Source organism: Myotis lucifugus, unplaced genomic scaffold (assembly GCF_000147115.1).
Source record: "Myotis lucifugus unplaced genomic scaffold, Myoluc2.0 scaffold_540, whole genome shotgun sequence".
In the NCBI taxonomy this organism is placed as follows: Eukaryota; Metazoa; Chordata; class Mammalia; order Chiroptera; family Vespertilionidae; genus Myotis; species Myotis lucifugus.
The window spans coordinates 288,644-306,214 of record NW_005871588.1 but is presented as its reverse complement, the minus strand read 5'-3'; the positions used below and the strand labels follow the sequence as shown (position 1 = coordinate 306,214).

Sequence of the window (17,571 nt, the reverse complement as noted above, 5' to 3'; positions counted from 1 at the left end):
CCAGAGAAGAAATTCCTGAAGGCCCTGACAAGGCAGAAAGGGAAGCAGGTCAGAAGTGCCTGAGTGCAGGCCTGCCCTCCACACTCAGCACCCACTGCCCCCTCCCAGCTACAATCGGGCATCACACTGAGCACCCTGGCCTCTGAGACCTGCTCCGATGGCACTGAAGTGTATGCCCTTCTAAGGCAGCCTGTCTGCTCTCTCCAGGCACTTCTACCACCTCTTACAGGGCTGTGAACACCTTGTGCATTCAAGTACAGATGCATCCACAGCATTCAACTAAGTCAACCCAACTCAAATAATACAAACTTACTCTGTAAGACCTGGTGGGAGATGAGGCAAGCTTGTTTAGAGAAAAACACATTTATAGCAGGTAAAAATAAAATATTTTGCCAAATGCACCTTATTTTTCCAAATAAAGAAGACATCCAGCTAATGTACTTTCAATGCATCAGTAAACAGTGTTGACGTCAACAGCACAGTGGCTGAAATAGAGCTCCACAGCCTGTCCTCCGATTCGCCTTTATGACCGTGAGTCTACAGCCATCGGCCGGAGTAAAGCCCACCAGGTATCAAAGATACAGATAAGCTCCCCAGATGTTATTTCCTTCCTTATCCCTCTGTAGACTGCCTGGACATCTGAGAAAAGCCCACAGGCCCGGCCAGCGTGGCTCAGTGACTGAGCATTGACCTATGAACCAGGAGGTCACAGTTCAATTCCTAGGTTGCGGGCTCGATCCCCAGTGTGGGGCATGCAGGAGGCAGCCAATCAATGATTCTCTCTCATCAATGATGTTTCTATCTCTCTCTCCCTTCCTTTCTGAAATCAATAATTTTTAAAAAGCCCAAAAGCCTGGGGAAGGCAGTGCAGTGTTTAACTGGTGTCCCAATCCCCTCTGGGAATAATCAATCTCACAACTTGACTTGAAGATTTTCAGGAACTAACTCTGGCACAGCTTCTGCCAACAAGAGTTTATAAGAGAACATTCTATACCTTCTCTCAGAACACAGGAAACAGAACTCTCTTCCGGTAAGACAGGGTGAACACCCCCCACCTTACACATGCACCCAGGGGGGCAGAGGCTGCACACTGGGCAGACCCTGAACACAGCCTGGCTTTGGTCACAGCAAGGCCTCAGTAAACGTCGCCGCCAAGTTCTGTGACTTTAAGCAAAACGATATGTAAGAAACCAGTTTACCCCACGATAATCAACATAAACAGAGCTAGGCTCCTATAGCAGCTCATTGACATTATAATGAAACGATGTTTTGACCAAAACGACGTTACTCCAGGACCTGCGGTCTATGCCTGAAAATGCTACTTCAACCGCTCTATTAACAAAGGCACCGTTACAAGTTCAAAACGAGGAATATTCAACCCAACACAATTTAAGCCTAAGTGTGGGTATAGTTCCCAAGTACTTACTGTAATAGAACATGGTAAAAGGATTCCATTTCATTCTAAAGAGGCGGTTTGAATCCCTGATGTGTGCCCTTGCCCAGCACAAAACAGCGAAGCCCACTCCTGGGCTTGCCCCTCCCAGTGCCACCCTTTGGGGAAGAAAACGTGCTCAGGCTAAAAAGCCGCTCCGTGCCTTTCCTCCCTTTCGACCCCAGTTGAGAATCACTGTTTAAATTAATAAATCAGGAGAGCTTAGGAAATATTCTATTTTTGATTGATTAGAACTAACCTTGAACCACAATAACTGATAAAAATAAAAAATAGCAGGTATGGTAAGAGTTAACAAAGATAAGCTAGAGAGGCAAGGCTACTACTAAGGCACAAAAAATGAATCCAACCTAAAATCTCCCTGCAGAGTCTAAGACATTCAAAATAAACACGGGTTCTCAGAGAAGAAAAGCACACAGAAATCAACTTTCCCTGGATCCCCGCTCCTGTCCTGAGCAGTCCTGCCCAACTGGTGCTGGGAGGCCCACCTGCCTGCCCTCCAGCTGCCTCAATGCCGCCCGGCCAGGATGCTCTAGCGCAGGGGTCCTCAAACTTTTTAAACAGGGGGCCAGTTCACTGTCCCTCAGACCGTTGGAGGGCCGGACTACAGTTTAAAAAAAAACTACGAACAAATTCCTGTGCACACTGCACATATCTTATTTTGAAGTAAAAAACAAAACGGAAACAAATACAGTATTTGTATTTGCATGTGGCCCGCGGGCCGTAGTTTGAGGACCCCTGCTCTAGCGCATGGCGCTCCGGATCTCTCTCCAGCCTGTGTTTCTTCTACAATCCTTAGTTTTGTGCTAAGAGCACAAATGTTTCAGACGCGGAGAGCCCAGCCTGGGTGAAGGACTCATGCTTCCCATCACAGTAAGAGCCAGGCCCGAGAAGCCATGACTGCCCCATGCATAACCCATCACCTGAAAACCTTCCCATCCTGGTGAGTTCTGAAGGGATAAGCCACGGCTTTCATGACTGACTATAGCTGTAAGGGCTAAAGCTCCGGGAGCCCATTTCCTAACTACAGCGGACGCTGTCCTTTATGAGCTGCCAATCTGGACTTCTGTCTGCCAGGCCCTTTCCGCCCAACTTACCTTACTGTGTGTGAAGGGGGGCGCTGCGTACAAGGTGGGGTGTATCAGAGGGCGAGGCAGGTGTGGGACGGTGTGCAAGGGCACGTGCCCATGGATGTGGGGGTACAGGTGCAAGGCGGGGTGTGCGGGCCTCTCCGGGGTCAGGAACTGGTGGCTGGAAGGAAAGGCGCCGGCCGTCATCGCCGACAGCGGCAGCCCAGAAGCTTCCTGCTTGCACACGTGGCACTCGCAGGTGTTGGCAGCTGGCTCCGCCTGCGGGGAGAGAAGCCCTGCTCACTCAGAGGCCGGGATGGAGGATGGAAGCAGAGCCAGCCCTGCTGCCGAGCAGTCATCCGACACCCCCCCGTGGCCAGGGCCCTCCTTGTGAGCGACACGAGGGACCGAAGAGCTCAGGACGGCAGGAACCTAAAGAGAGGGGTGCATGCCCCATGCCCCAGTGGGGGCCTGCATCCTGGGCTGTCTGAGCAGAGGCGAGGGGACTGGTGAAGATGGCAGAGTGGGGGAGGGCGCCACAGGGACAGCACAGGGCTAGGCTTCCCTGGCTCCCATGCGGAAGGCATGATCTCTGTACGCACGAGGGATGGACTCCGAGAAGGTGGAATGAGGGGTCACACTGAACAGTCAAAGGTTCTGGAAAGCAACCAGAGGGGACACACCGAGAAGCGTGACCTCCTGCAAAGCTGTGGGGCCGGAGGGGAGGCCACAGGAGCTGCCTCTGGCCTGGCCTCTGCCCACACCCTGAACAAACTAAAACACAACTAGAACTGCCAGCAGAATTAAAAGGGTGCATGAAATCTGTTTAATGCAAAAAAAGGTAGGAAAGGGAAAACAGGAACAAAAACCATGAGACAGAAAAGAACAGCAAAAGGCAGGTGTAAATATCACCAATCGTTATGTTAAATATAAATGAAGCATTCCAAAGAAAAGGACACGATAGCTGGACAGGATAAAAATGCAAGACCCAACTCAGAGAATAATGAGCAGAGCAAAGCTGAAGAATACAAGACCAATATATAAACATCAACTGTATTTCTATAGACTGCCAACAATCAACAGAAAATTGAAATTAGGAGATACCATTTACCACAGAATCAAAAAACACCTGAACTTAGGAATAAATTTTAAAAATATGTTCAAGCCTCATAGACTATAAATTTTTAAAAGTCAGAGAGAAATTAAAGGTGACTTAAATAAGTAGAAATATACAGCATGTTCACAGACTGACAGGCTGCTTGTGGTTAAGACTGTATTTCTCCAAATTGACCTATATCATCCCACAAATAAAAGACTAGGCCCAGCCCTAGCTGGTTTGGTTCAGTGGATAGAGCGTTGGCCTGTGGACTGAAAGGTCCCGGTTCGATTCCGGTCAAGGGCACATGCCCAGTTTGCAGGTTCGATCTCCAGAAGGGGAGTGCAGGAGGCGGTCAATTTTCTCACATTTCTCTCCCTCTTTCTCCCTCTCCCTTCCGCTCTCTCCAAAAAGAAATACATATATATAAATATATAAAAATAAAAATTGCTTGAACATCTATTATATAGCTCCGAGTGACTAAGAAAAAAATAATAGCCTGATAAAACACCCTCACCTCTGAGTAACAGAAAAACAGGTATCTATCTACCAGGGGGGAAAGCTGATTTACCATCCCACCTTTTCATTCTCAGAAAACTCTCTCCTGGCTTCTATTCAAGAACTCCGCGCCATCACCCTGTCCACAGCTCCTGGATGTTGTAAAACCAAGACTGCTGGTTACAGGTTCAAGGAAGAGAAAAAGTCTAAAAAGGAGGTTATGAGGGATGGACTTTCATTTTGTAAGTCAGCCTTGATTCTCTCCAGTGCTAATTTTCAGAAGTTATTCACAATGACCTGATTTTGTATTTAATAACGCTCAGGTTCAGAGAAAACAGACACAGAGAAAGAGACCTTTGGCAAAACCAAAAATGTGAAGAAATGAAATCACACCTGCTGAGCGGGGTAAGATGGGGGGGGACTGTCCACTTTACTGTCCTCCTTTGCGGGACTTCCATTTTCTAGGGCCACGGCTTCCTTCGGGGCTCCGGGTGGCTCCCCCCCACTCCCGCCGTCCGCCTCTTCGTCATCAGCTTCTGAAGAACTGGCACTGGTGCTGCTCCCCTGCGGGGACTTTGAAAACAAACAGGACATGGAGCGCTGCATGCTGGCCACCGCCCTGTGGCATCCCTGTTCCGACGAAGTGCCACGGCCGTACCTCATCTTTCAGGGCCACGTTTTCCCCGCCACCATTTAACTCGCTGTGGATTCCATTCATGTTGGCCACCACCTCGGTGTCGTTGTAGTTATTCAACGGATAAATATCAGCAAACTTCGCTGACAACGGAGCCACATCTTCATCGTCACTGCAGCTGAGACAAGGGAGATGGTCACCATGAGCCGTTCATGGGCACAGACAACTCCCGACTCGCTCTCCTTCCAGAGGCGCTACCCCAGCACCACCCACACTTCCCCAGGTCGCTCAGTGACCTCAACACAAGAGCCAAGTACCCGGGAGGTTCCGTCTGGGCTCGGAGGACGAACGGAAAACAAGACTGCAAAGGGGAAGATGAAGGAGACCACAACAGCTTCATTTGATGAATGGGTGCGGCATTTCCATTCAACCTGGTGCACAACTGCCCTCCCTGCCATCGCTGAGCAGACACAGTCCAGGTTCAATGCAAACGAAAGGTGCAGCCCTAGCTGGTGTGGCTCAGTTAGCTGAGCGTTGTCCCATGCACCAGAGGGACGCCGGTTTGGTTCCTGGTCAGGACACATGTTCAGTTGTGGGCTCAATCCCCAGAGGGGGGTGTGCAGGAGTCAGCCAATTGGTGTTTCTCTCTCTCTCTCTCCCTCTCCTTTCCTCTCTCTCTCTCTAAAAAAAAAAAAAAAATCAATAAAAACTTATTTTAAAAAATTAAAGGTGTACAGCAAGCATGTCAAATTCGTGGCTGGTGGGCCATGAGTTTGACAGGCTTGGTATACAGGGAACCATCTTAGGTCTTTAGTGTTTGTTTTTATAGCCACTGAAGTGCTAGACACAGCCAGCGGAACAAAATTTTAAAGGCTCTATGTGCCAAAATACTGAAGTTTCTTACCAGCAGACCACTGCTGGTCAAGTCAGCCATGAACTCAATTACACATCAGCTTTAGCAAGACTTCCAAGCAATGGGCAAATGGAACATTGACTAAAAAAATGCAAGCAGACTTCAAGGCTAGGGCATCATGTGGGCACTTTAACACAGGTCACTTTCTGGTGCACGACCAGAGCCGGCACAGTGACCTTCAGTGCCAAGGGCTCGGGGTGGACCCCCTGGGCGCACACACGGCGGTGTGTCTACGGCCTCAGCCGGAGGTGATGCTGTGGCTCTAGGAGAGTGTCCACAACTGCCAAACTCAGGCATCTTTCCACTTTTAGGAAAACAAGACAACACATGACAAGGCTTCACACCCTGGAGCTCACCACGGAGGCACAGAGCCCACCCAGGTGACAGCACTCGGGGCTCCTGAGGGCCACGGCCCCAGAGGTGACGAGGCGTGCCCCCTGGTCAGCACTCACACCCACTCCTGAGCTATCAGCATCACAATCCAGGTGAGGAACCCGAGGCTCAGGAATGTGCTTGCAGGGAATGTGGGACACAGACAAGTGAACCCTTCGGGGCTCGCCACCGGGACGACCCGAGTCCTTGCATCCTGGGGTAAGCGTGACCCTGCCCGGGCCAAGAGGGACGCCCGCACGAACAGCAGGCCTGGGAGGCTCCTGCTCACCAGCACCTTTGCTCTCGACGGGTGTTTATTAATTTTCCATTTCTCTTAAGGTGATGAAACAGGGTCCAGGTTTGGGTTTACTGATTTCCTGCTTTAAACTTTGCTTAAAGGAAGCAGAGGCCTCCCCGGAAGGCAGTGGCGGGGGACGTCTGTAGGCACAGCTGTCTGCCGCTCATCGCTGCCCTGCTTAACCCTCCGGAACCTTCCTTATCATAAGGTCCAACTCACAACGCTGGGGCCGAGCCGCTGTCGGTGAGGAGGAGCCGGGGATGCTGCTGGATGGTGACTGGAGAGCTGGAGCCTGACCCCGAGCTGGCGGACGACACGCTGGGCGGGCGCATCTCAGAGACACAGTCGGAAGCAGGGCCCACCGGCAGCGGCAGCGGGTGGGCGTGGGCGTCGCCGGGGGCAGGGGGGTCCACGATGCCACACGTGAGGATGTGGGAGAGGCTGCAGTCGTCACAGGCACACCTGGGCGGGACGGAACCGTGACTGAGACAGCCAGGACGGCCGGGCCCCGCGGTCCCAGGCCCTGGGCGCGGACTCACCTTCTCCGGTAGTGGCAGTTGGGGCAGTCGGGCACACTCAGCCGTGACGACAGCACATGCCTCATGGCATCTGTGAAGTTGTTCTCACCAGTGACTGCTTTTTTATTGGTTAACTAGAGGAAATTAAAAAATAGTAGGTTACTTCCGCGGGACATGTCTCCTGTTATTATGTGCTTCATATTTTTTAAAAATGTTTTTACTGATTTTTTAGAGGAAAGGAGAGGGACAGAGAGAAACTTCAACTGGCTGCCTCCTGCACACCGCCTACTGGGGATCGAGCCTGCAACCTGGGCATGTGCCCCAACTGGGAATTAAACCAGTGATCTCTCAGTTCATGGGTCGAACAAAGCTCAACCACTGAGCCACACATGCTTCATACTTTTCAGTCACTATGGTAATGTGTGTCATGCTCACTTTTATTTTCTTTGTTAATCCTCACCCAAGGCTATTTTCCCCACTGATTTTTAGATAAAGTGGAAAGGAGTGGGAGAGACAGAAAGAGACATTGATATGAGAGAGACACATTGATTGGTTGCCTCCTGCATGCCACCCTCACCCCCCGTCGGGACCAAGGATCAAGCCTACAATGGAGGTACATGCCCTTGACTGGAATTGAACCCAAGACCCTTCAGTCCCCACGCTGACGCTATCCACTGAGCAAACCGGCCAGGGCTGTGTAATGCTTATTTAGACACCGAGGATCACAGCTTCCTGAGTGGCCAGGAGCGAGGTCAGCAGACGGGAGTGGGCAGGTGGAGCCTACACAGGCCTGTGACCAGCATCCCTGATGGGCCCTCACGGCAGACACAGCACAGAGATGAAGCACAAACCCAAGGAGCAAGGCTCTGGCAGAGTGGACAGGCCAAGGAACCGAAGGGGGAAGCCATGGTGCCAGAGGGAGGGGCCTGCAGAGCTGAAGGGGTCATGGCTGGAGCAAGCCCGGAGGAGGAGGTGCTGGCAGTGCTGCCAGGGGCAAGGAGGGCATCCAGGCAGGGGACGAGCACTGAGCTGGGCTCCCCTGAAACACTTCTTAAAAAAAAAAGGTTTTTATTAATTTTTAGAGAGAGAGAGAAAGGGGGAGGGATAGGGAGATAGAAACATCGACAAGAGAGAAACATCATGGATCGGCTGCCTCCTGACTTTCCCTACTGGGAAAGCCTGTGCCCTGACCGGGCATCGAACTGTGACCTCCTGGTTCCTAAGTCGACACTGAACCACTGAGCCACGCCGGCCGGGCCCTCAACACTTCCTGAAGACCCGCTGACCCTGGGCTGAGCAAGAGGGTGTCTCAGGGACCAGGAGGTGGGCACGGGCCTGAGCGTGCCACCTGCAGGACAGCGGGCTGAGCAGAGTGCTGCCCCAGCGCCCAGGGGTCACAGGCACTCACGAGGCACGATGGCTGCCTGGACGGTTGGCCTGCAGATGGCAAAGGCGGGTGGGAAGGAAGCAGCCAGCAGCCAGGAGGAAGGCCAGCTGGAGACACCAGTAGCAGGAACGAAGCCTGGCCAGACAAAGGGGGTCTGCGAGCCACCTAGGAAGCAGCACCCCAACTTCTGATGGACGAAGCGAGCGCATGGACTTGAGGGAAGGTGCGTGGACCTGCCCTGGCAACCGAACAGTGGCAGCTGGAAGGGCCATTTGGCTGGACGGGAGCCAGGGGGGGAGGCTTGGGGGTCGGGTGAGCGAGCCGGAGATGGTGCCGTCTGTCTACCTGTAGCGCCCGGCAGAGACCACGGAAGTGAGGATGCGGGGGAGACTAAGAAAGCTGGGCAGCAGCTGGAATTTGGATGAGAGTCAAGGGAAGCCAAGTTTCTATGAAGCGTGTCCTGAGGCCCCCGCAGCGAGGCCCCCCAAGTACTGTCAAGAGGCTGGTGGAGGGGCCAACTGCTGGAGGAAGGAAGGCCCCGTCCCGTGGGGAGGTCAGTGCACGTGGTGGCCTCACTGCGTCACCAGAGAGTAGACTGGACAGGGTGTCACCCGCCCACGAGGGGCTGTGGGGCTCACAGTGCTGGTCTTTTAGAGCCACTCGCTATGCAGTGAGCAACCACCCCTCGATCCTGGCCTCACCTGCTATTCCAGGAAACGCCTATGTCTGAAAAGCTCCCAGTCTCTGTGCGTGTGCGCGGCCTGGTGTGCATGGCCATCTGACAAGGGAGCAGCACAAGCTCAGCGCCAGCAGGTACACGCAGGCTGCTCCAGGGGAGATGTCAGATGGTCAGTACGGCAGCCCGCCCCGGGACAGGGCGGTGTCCCGCTCGCGGACAAGGGCTGGTGCCACGGGACAGGGCAGGTGCCATGGACAAGGGCAGGTGCCGCGGGACAGGGCAGGTGCCTCGGGACAGGGAGGTGTGCCACGGGACAAGGACAGGTGCCATGGACAAGGGCAGGTGCCGTGGGACAGGGCAGGTACAGCGGACAAGGGCGGAACCAACAGCACCTCACACTAACTCAGAATCACCATAGAAATGAGTGCAAATTATAAAGAGAAACTAGAAAATGCGCGTGGCTCCGTCAGTACCGTAAGCGAAACTGTCACACACTGAATGTCCATTATGTGCCCTGCATGTGCTGGGCATGAAGACAGGAAGACGACGGACAGTACCCGTGAGGGGCTCAGAGCAGGACGGCGGCCTGGAGCCCGCAAGCGGCCGGTGTGGCCTGAGGACCGTGGGCCGAGTAAGGCAGACAGGGTGAAGTCTGCGTGACTCACTTATGGGAGCCCGAGGGGCCCAGAGACAGGAAGCAGAGGGGGGCCAGAGGCCGGGGGGCCGAAGGGGGGGGGGCTGTGGCTGTTTAATGGGGACAGAATAGCAAAGTCCTGGAAGTGACGGGAGATGCTCACCACAATGAGTGCACTCCCTCCGAGGGCACGTGAGTGAGATGACCAAAGTCAGGTCACGTGTACGTTACCACAATCAAAAGAACAGGCGGAGGAGAAATTAAGAGTGGGCTCAAGGCACTGTCTTACTTAGGAGGGGGAGGCTCTTCAGTGACTGAATCCGATGTTTGTATAAATGTAATCTATGTAATCTTACAATGATTAGAAACTTAAGAGTAACCATTAAAGGATAGAAAGGGAATACATTCTTCCAAAATGTATCCAATCCTACAGTCAAGAAAATGCTACCCATAAACCCTCCATACAAGAATAATGTCATCAAGTAAAATTCTTGCATTTGAAAAGAGTTCTAAGTAGTTTAAATTATTAGAGAAGAAATCTATGTTGAAGTAATTGACAATGAAAGCCCCACAAATCAAGTTTTATAAGATGTGCCCACAACGCAGAAGAAAATGCATCCGTTTAAACGCACTGAGAGCAAAGCAGATCACGAAGGACTGAGAAGTACGCGTTCAATGTAAGAAGCCAAAATGACCTAACAAAACAGGAAACCAGCCAACAAGGTAAAGCAGAAACGCCTGGGAAAAGAAGGTGTGCCCAGCACCGAGGAAGCTGGTTCTGCCAACGCCTCCCAGGCCGACCCAGGGACCAGGGGCAGCGCAGAGAGCGGGAGGGGGACAGACCACACAGGAGACGCTTCTCCACCCGTACACGTACACCGTTCCCACCGAAGGACGCTGCCAGCAGGGCCTCCACAACGGTTTTAAAGGGAGTCGCCCTGAAAAAGCCTTTGCGGCTTGGCGAGCAGTGCAGGCTCCGGGCTTCTCCTGACCTCTCAGCAGCTTGCGGGCGCTCTGCGGGGACCGCTGGGCAACGCACTGCCCTTTCGTGGAGAAAGTGCCGTCTCTCAAATGTGACCGTGAGCGGCAGCCCAGGAGGACTGGCCTTCTTCCACCGCCTCCACGGCCCCGTTTCCACAGCCCCCTGAGCACGAGCTGGGGCCGCCCTCCCGGAGACGCTGAGGTAGCTTCCTAGGCAAGCAGCAATCTGTGAAGCTCACTCATGAAGCAGAGAACCCACACAGGCTCACACATGTCACATGCACGGAAAAGGCCGTGAAAGATCTGCAGTCCTGCTCCTCCTCCCTGCAAAACAGATCAGGCCCAGAGGGTTTTGTTTTGTTTTGTTTCTGGAGGGCGGTTCTAGCGAAACCTTTATGGAACAGAACAGAATTTATTCTTGAAAAATCTAAAAACATGGAAAATTTCTCAATTCGTTCTCTGAGACTAGCATAACCTTCATACAAAATAGATGAGAACCTAAAGACAAAATCCCACACACAATAGCTCAGCGTTCGTGTATGTGCTGCTGCAGTGAGCACCACAGCGCCTCAGAACAGACAGAAAAGTCCCAAATAAACATCTCGAATTAAATCTCATGATGGATTAGCACTAACATCTCACTCCCTGGCCGGGCGGCTCAGCTGCTTGGAGCATCATCCGTGCACTAATGGGTTGCGGGTTCTAGTGCTGGTCGGGGCACATACCCAGGTGTGGGTTTGATCCCAGGTCGAGGTGCGTATGGGGGGCAACCAGTAGATGTTTCTCTCTTACGCTGATGTTTCTTGCTCTCTCCTTCTCCCTTCCTCTCTCTCTCTAAAAAAAAAAAAAAAAAAAAAGGTAATATGTCATAAATTAGCAGGGTTTAATCCCAGGAATGCAAGGATGTCTCAAAATTAGGAAACCTTAAAAAAAAAAAATTAGGAAACTTAATCTCTTAATTCTTTTGGAAATGTATAAAAGGATAAAAAATATACAATCAAATTTAATATCTATTCGGATTTTTAAACAAAAATAACCGTAATAAGTTGGATAAAAAAGGAAATTTCTTTAACTTGATAAAAAGCATCAGCGATCCATGTGAGAAACATGAGACAATGTGAAAAGTCCAAACTCCTTCGAAGCCAGAACCAACCAACCGGAGCTCCAGCGCTGGAGAGAGACAGAACCAGTATTCCTTGTAGAAGACACCCTGACGCAGAGATTCACAGCCATCAGCTAGAAACTGCGGAGAGCTAAGAGCCCGACAAGGGCTGGACAGGACCGCCTGGTGTACACATACCAGCACAGCTGTTCAGGAAACTTCCTCTGCCACTCGTTATAAAGTACCCGGTGTAAGCTCCGTAAGAAGTGCACACACCATAAAGCCTAACACAGGCTACAAAACCACCTCACAGAGGGCTATGCAGCATCTTCTTGGATGGAAGTTTCAAACTGATACCAAGTCCCAGTGACACTGTATCGGCCTGCAGATTTTAGGAAACGCATTTTTCTTTTGCCAGCAGCTGTTAAGAGGTGGGCGGGCCAAGGTGCCACCTGGAAGCCTGTTCCTGTCACCTAGGAGGCCCTGGCTGCCCAGCCTTCAGGCCCCTCTCCCCCAGGAGCCCCCGAACGGCTGGCTACGTTCAAGTCTGCGTCCCCTTCTAGCCAGCGAGGGACAGAGACGGGCTCTGAAGGTCACACGTGATGTGCACCCCTGGCTCTCCACAGGTGTTCAGTCAGCAGTGAAACGACGACGAGACTCAGCAGCTCCCCAAGGCAGCAGCCGGTAAAGGGACCAGAGGCGCGGACAGGCGGATGGTGACCTGGACCCCTGCTGCCGAGTCCTGCAGGCTGGGTGGACAAGGGCCACCCCGCAGGCACCCCCCCCACACACACACACACACAACGCACACGCACCTGTTCATCAACGTAGGCGTCGATCCGCTTCTGGCACTCCAGCCACTCGGCGGCGACCCTGCGCAGCTCCTCCTCGGAGCGCTGGTACCGCTGCAGCAAGGTGCTGTACGCGTCCTCGCTGCAGGTGTCGTGCGTCGTGGTCCCCAGCCTGTGGAGAGAAGGCTTTCAACAAAGAAAAGGGTCCAAAGGTCTGGGCCAGCACAGAGGGCTGCTCCTGTGTGTCACCTGCCCCAACATGACACGTGGGACCCACCCCGCGCCACACAGACTGCTGGGAGGGATCACCAAGGACACGTGCAGGCCCCAGAACAGAGCCTGGCAGGAAGGAGAAGCTCCGAGAAGGAGCAGCTTCTAAGAAAAAAGTCAGTGGTGAGTATCACTGTCCCAAGACGACTAAGGCCCAGCTAGCAATTCCATTTACTAAATGTGGGACTGTAAACAACATATTTAATGAGAAACATACTATTTTTGACCTGGTTTTCAAATTAAGTAAAATAGAAAATCCAATTCAAACGAAGAAATATAATTATACGCTCATTCATTCTGTTTTATCTTGTTAAGAAACATGGTAAGACGGCAAATGAGGACATGAACAGGGAGCAGAAGACACAGGCCCCGGTGAACACTGAGGAAGCCACATCGCGTCGGAGAAAGATGGCGACCTGTGGCGAGTAGGGGTGGGGGTGGGGACAAGGGGCCTACAGCTTCTCACTGGAAACCACTCATTGGGCTCGGCGCTCTGGAGCTGACCCGCCACTGCATTCCCCGCAGCCGGTGGCTTCCCAGCGAGGACGCCCAGGCTGCACTGCTTCCGGGGGGGCACACACGACGCCCCGCAGGAGAAGGGCGAGCTCACACCCGGGGCGCGTGCAGGTGCAGACCAAATACCTGATTTGCGACACCAATGCTGGCAAGTTGCTCTGAAGAAGAGGTTCCGAAAAAACCAGATTTTCAAACAGGTGTTTATTATGCAGCTCCCATGTCACCTGGAACTTTTTCAAGTGCTCATTTTCCTAGTTAAACAAATAAACAGAAGACGTACTGAGCTGCTGAAGACGGAAACTCCCCAGGACTGCCCCTCCATCTCCCCCGCCCCAGTCCCCGCAGGCCCAGGAGCTCTGCTCACGAGGAGCTGTTGGCTCCTGTGCGTCACGTACTCGGATGGTGGTCTCTGCCTGTACCACACGGCCCACTGGCCTCCCGCCTGTACTCGCACACGGAAACAGCGCGGCGAGATCCACAGGCCAGGGAAGGGCAGAGAAAGAAGAGAAACGACTGCACATACTTGATATAATTAGATTCACCATGTAGCGAAACCCGCCTTTTCACATATTTAAATGCAGGCGCGTTTTCTTGCCTCTTGAGAAAACTCCCCTCTGACAGAGGCGCGCTGTCCACGAGACACCACGTAAGTGGCCAGCAAGCGGCGACAGGACCTTCCCCACATGCAGCCTTCACTCCTGACAGGTCTTGCTAGAACTGCACGTGCGAATCCATGCGCCCATGTGCAAGCTCCATGCACGGCCTGTGCTTGAGTCACCTATGGCCCTGGGGAGGCTCCTGACCGAGCGACTGCCACTCGGGAACCTGCCTACGTTCCACACGTCATCGCGCCTCCTGGGGTGACACGCATTGGTCTGTGCCCATTTCCAATTCAGCCAAAGGGAGCTGGGATGCCCTGAGCTGGGATGGCAGCAATGACCCGACCTGCACCCAAAACCCCCACTGCCTGCCCCAGACTAGTGCCTGGCACAGGTGGACAACACTGGAGGCAGAGCTGCCCCCGCTGCTCACCAGCCCTGCGGCCGGGACCGTGGAGGTTCACCAGGGCCTGACATCTCAGTGCCCACCCTCCTTGGTGCTGTCCCTGCCCTGAGCCGGCTCCACCTAACGCTTTCCCCACACACCAGCTCCGCCCACACCTCCCTGCTCACACCCGGCCGCTCTGGGAGCCAGTGCTCAGCACAGGGCAGTGGGGCGCGCCGACCGCCAGGACCTGGGAGGGGTGCACTCAGCCTCGGGAACGAGAAACTGTCACCCAATGTGCTGTAACAACATGGCCACAGACCACAGCGTGGAAAGGACACGTGCCACTGACTTCAGCGAAGACCCCTGTGCGCAGGCACTGGGCCAGGCACGGGACACAAAGGCTAACGCCGCAGCCCCCAGGGCACAGGAGAAGGCGGTGATCTGACTGACGACCGTCTCCACACAACAGAACAGCAGGAGCCAAGGCAGCTGCAGACCAGACCCAGGCCAGCTGAGAGGCGCAGGACTGTCCAGGAGTCGGGTCTCACTTGCCCCGCCCCCTACACCTTCGGGACAGGCTGTGGGCCCCGCCGGCAGCCTGCGAGCACGGGCACTAGGCACAACCCTGGGGCGCAGCTGTGGCGCCAGGACTGAGCTACTGGAGGGAACGGGCCAAGATTCGTTCCTGAAGATGCTGGGTGTGTTCTGTGAGATCTGAAGCCACCCTCCCAGTGAGGCACGTGGAGACTGAGGTCCCAAACGCCCTCACCGCCTGGACCCAGAGGGACAGTCGCAGGTGCTGAGGCAAGTGTCTCTGAGGCCGGCACTGCTCACACCAGCGACCCTGCGCTGGGGCCAGAGACGCTGCAGCTGGCGTGTGCTGTCACAGCGCTGCGAGTGGTGAGCCTGTGTGAGGACGCGGAGCCGGGCCAGAGGCAGGGCAGGAAGGAAGAGCCGTGGTTCCGGGCTTTCTGGCCTCCCAGCCTCACTCCCCACATCCCAAGGCCGACGTGTGGGGCTGGAAGAGGAGGGTGTCGTCAGGCCCCACGGCAGACCTGAGACACAGGCGTGCAGCCTGCGAGTGTCCCGTGAATGGAAGCTTCGATCTCACGACCATCACAGCCTGGTCAGGCATTTCCCAGAGAACTGGAGGCATAAGTCAGGTCTAGTTCCCGCTTTATTTCAATGCTTGATAAGGAACACCGTGACCCTCAACCTGCTTGGCCCCAGGGCGCGTGCAATGAACCCCTCGAGTGCACTTCCCAGAGGGTCGCGCTTGGGGAAATACCTTCCAGGCAAACGCATTCCACGGGCCTGCAGGCTCAGGACGAAGGGGTGTTGTTTCTGGAGAAGCTGAGGGAGGGCAGAGAGTTAGCCGGCTGGGTCACACCGCAGTGACCGTGCTGCTTCCAGGAAAACACAGGACACCATTTGCGGCCGATCACCCAACCCGAGCTTCCAGGAACTCGGAGTTAGGGAATCTGCCCCGGCCACTGTGCCGCGAGGCTTCTCCAGCTGAAGGCCTTTCTGAGGAGGAGCGGTCATTTCCACACGGAGACTCGTGTTGCTGAAGACACGCACCAGGGGAGCCAGTGCGTCCAGTGATCACGTGTGCCGTGAGGAAGCCGCGCGTGAGCAGGTCCAATCCAAGTGTGAGCTACGCAGCGGGTTCCGCTGCCAGTGTGGGTCTGCTGTGCAACGTGGTTTCAGAGGCTAGTTTCCGTGGTGGGTGCACTCGGGCTCTGGTGTTCTTTAAGAAAAGCCCCACCATCCAAAAGGCTGCCGCCCGCTCCTCCCGTCCCCAGATACACATCTCCGGGAGGCCTTCCTCAGGACCCAGCCAAGACAACCTCGGACAGCAAGCAGAGCAGGGGAGAACCCAGGGCCAGACACTAGAAATGTGCAAAAATGTAAATAAATACGTTCGCCCCTGGCTGGTGTGGCTCAGTTGGTTGGGTCAACCCTTGCACCAACAGGTTGCTGGTTCAATTCACAATAGGAGTACATGCCTGGGTTTCAAGCTCTATCCCTGGTAGGGTGTGTGCAGGAGGTAGCCAATTGATAGTTCTCTCATCAATGTTTCTCTCTCTTCCCCTTCCTCTTTAAAATTAACAGAAACATATTTAAAATAAGTAAATGTGTTGCTTTGAAAAAATGTTTTATTTTAAATATGCTATTTGTGCCCTGGCCAGATGCTAAGTGGTCAGAGCATCCGCCTAAGGGTCGTGGGTTCAAGTTCTGGTCAAGAGGACGTACCTCGGTTGCAGGTTCTCCAGCCCCGTAGGGGTGCGTGAGGGAGGCAACCAATAGACGTGTCTCTCTCACATCAGTGTTTCCTCTCTCTCCTCCTTCCCTCTCCCTCCCTTCCACTTTCTCTAGAAATCAATGGGAAAAAATATCCTCGGGTGAGGATATACAGTAAATGTTGATTAAATGTCCACATAAACAAAAGCTCCTCGGGGCCCTCAGTTTGTAAGCTTAAAGGACCCGAAGTCCCAAACTATGGAGAGCTGCTCTGAGACGCTGACTCAGAGTTGACCTTAGCTCCGTTCTGCAGACTCTTCAGACCATGGGGATCACAGGACGGGCCGGGAAGGACTCTGTGATCCGTTTGTGAACCTTCTTGGATCCTCATTTGAACACCCCAACCATAAAGAGATTTTTGAGCCAATGGGGAAAGTTTTATATGGACTGGGTGTTAGTCCATAAAAACAAACCACTCTCAGCTTTGTGGGTGTGACAATGGTCTATGGGGACGTAAGGTCATGGACAGCCCCACAGAGTGACCTATGGCTGCTTTACTGGCAGCCCGGAAGCACGCAGGGCAGTCAGCCCAAGCTCAAGTTTCCCAGCGACGCCAGCAGCACCTGTCAGACCACGCACCTCTGCGGCAGCAGCTCTGTTACAATCTCCGGGAGATGAGACTGTGCCCCCCTCCCCCTCACCGACCCACCCCGGTCAGAGGGCGCATGTCCCGCTGTCAATCCAGTGCTCGGAGCCTCTGCGTCACCTCACACTGAGGTGCCATCACTGGTGGTCCCAGCATTACGTGCAGACCCCACCCTGGGAGGGACGCAGGCCGCAGCCGGGGTGAACGTGGGCTTTTGAGCATGTGAACTTCTCAGCCCTGAGGCTTCTGCCTTTCCTGCCACCTTGTTCAGTCTGTTACCAGCACTTCCCTGTTCCCCTGGGGGAGAGAAGCGCTCCGAGAGCCTCGCTGCTGGACCACTGGAAACCAAAGTGAGTATCTCTATGTGTGAACAAGGTGGAATGAACCACTGACCAAATAGCTGTATTTTGCGCTTAAAATTCATGAGTTTTTTTTCAAACCACAAGAAAACATTTCTGTGTAAATTGCTAGGGATTTGCTCTAAT

The 17,571-nt window shown here is 53.7% G+C and overlaps 1 protein-coding gene across 8 annotated transcripts in view; it reads right to left on the bottom strand.

Annotated features, from left to right (window-relative positions):
- Nucleotides 1–17,571, bottom strand: part of FAM193A (family with sequence similarity 193 member A) — a 121,120-nt gene that overhangs the window by 20,416 nt on the left and 83,133 nt on the right. For all 8 annotated transcript variants that reach the window (XM_023745395.1, XM_023745397.1, XM_023745396.1 and 5 more), the window contains 7 exons: nucleotides 13,336–13,460; nucleotides 12,448–12,595; nucleotides 6,871–6,983; nucleotides 6,551–6,793; nucleotides 4,773–4,926; nucleotides 4,508–4,687; nucleotides 2,548–2,799 (listed from right to left, as the gene is read on the bottom strand). In XM_023745395.1, the coding sequence (XP_023601163.1) occupies nucleotides 2,548–2,799; nucleotides 4,508–4,687; nucleotides 4,773–4,926; nucleotides 6,551–6,793; nucleotides 6,871–6,983; nucleotides 12,448–12,595; nucleotides 13,336–13,460 (1,215 nt within the window). The remainder of the gene's footprint in view (nucleotides 1–2,547; nucleotides 2,800–4,507; nucleotides 4,688–4,772; nucleotides 4,927–6,550; nucleotides 6,794–6,870; nucleotides 6,984–12,447; nucleotides 12,596–13,335; nucleotides 13,461–17,571) is intronic.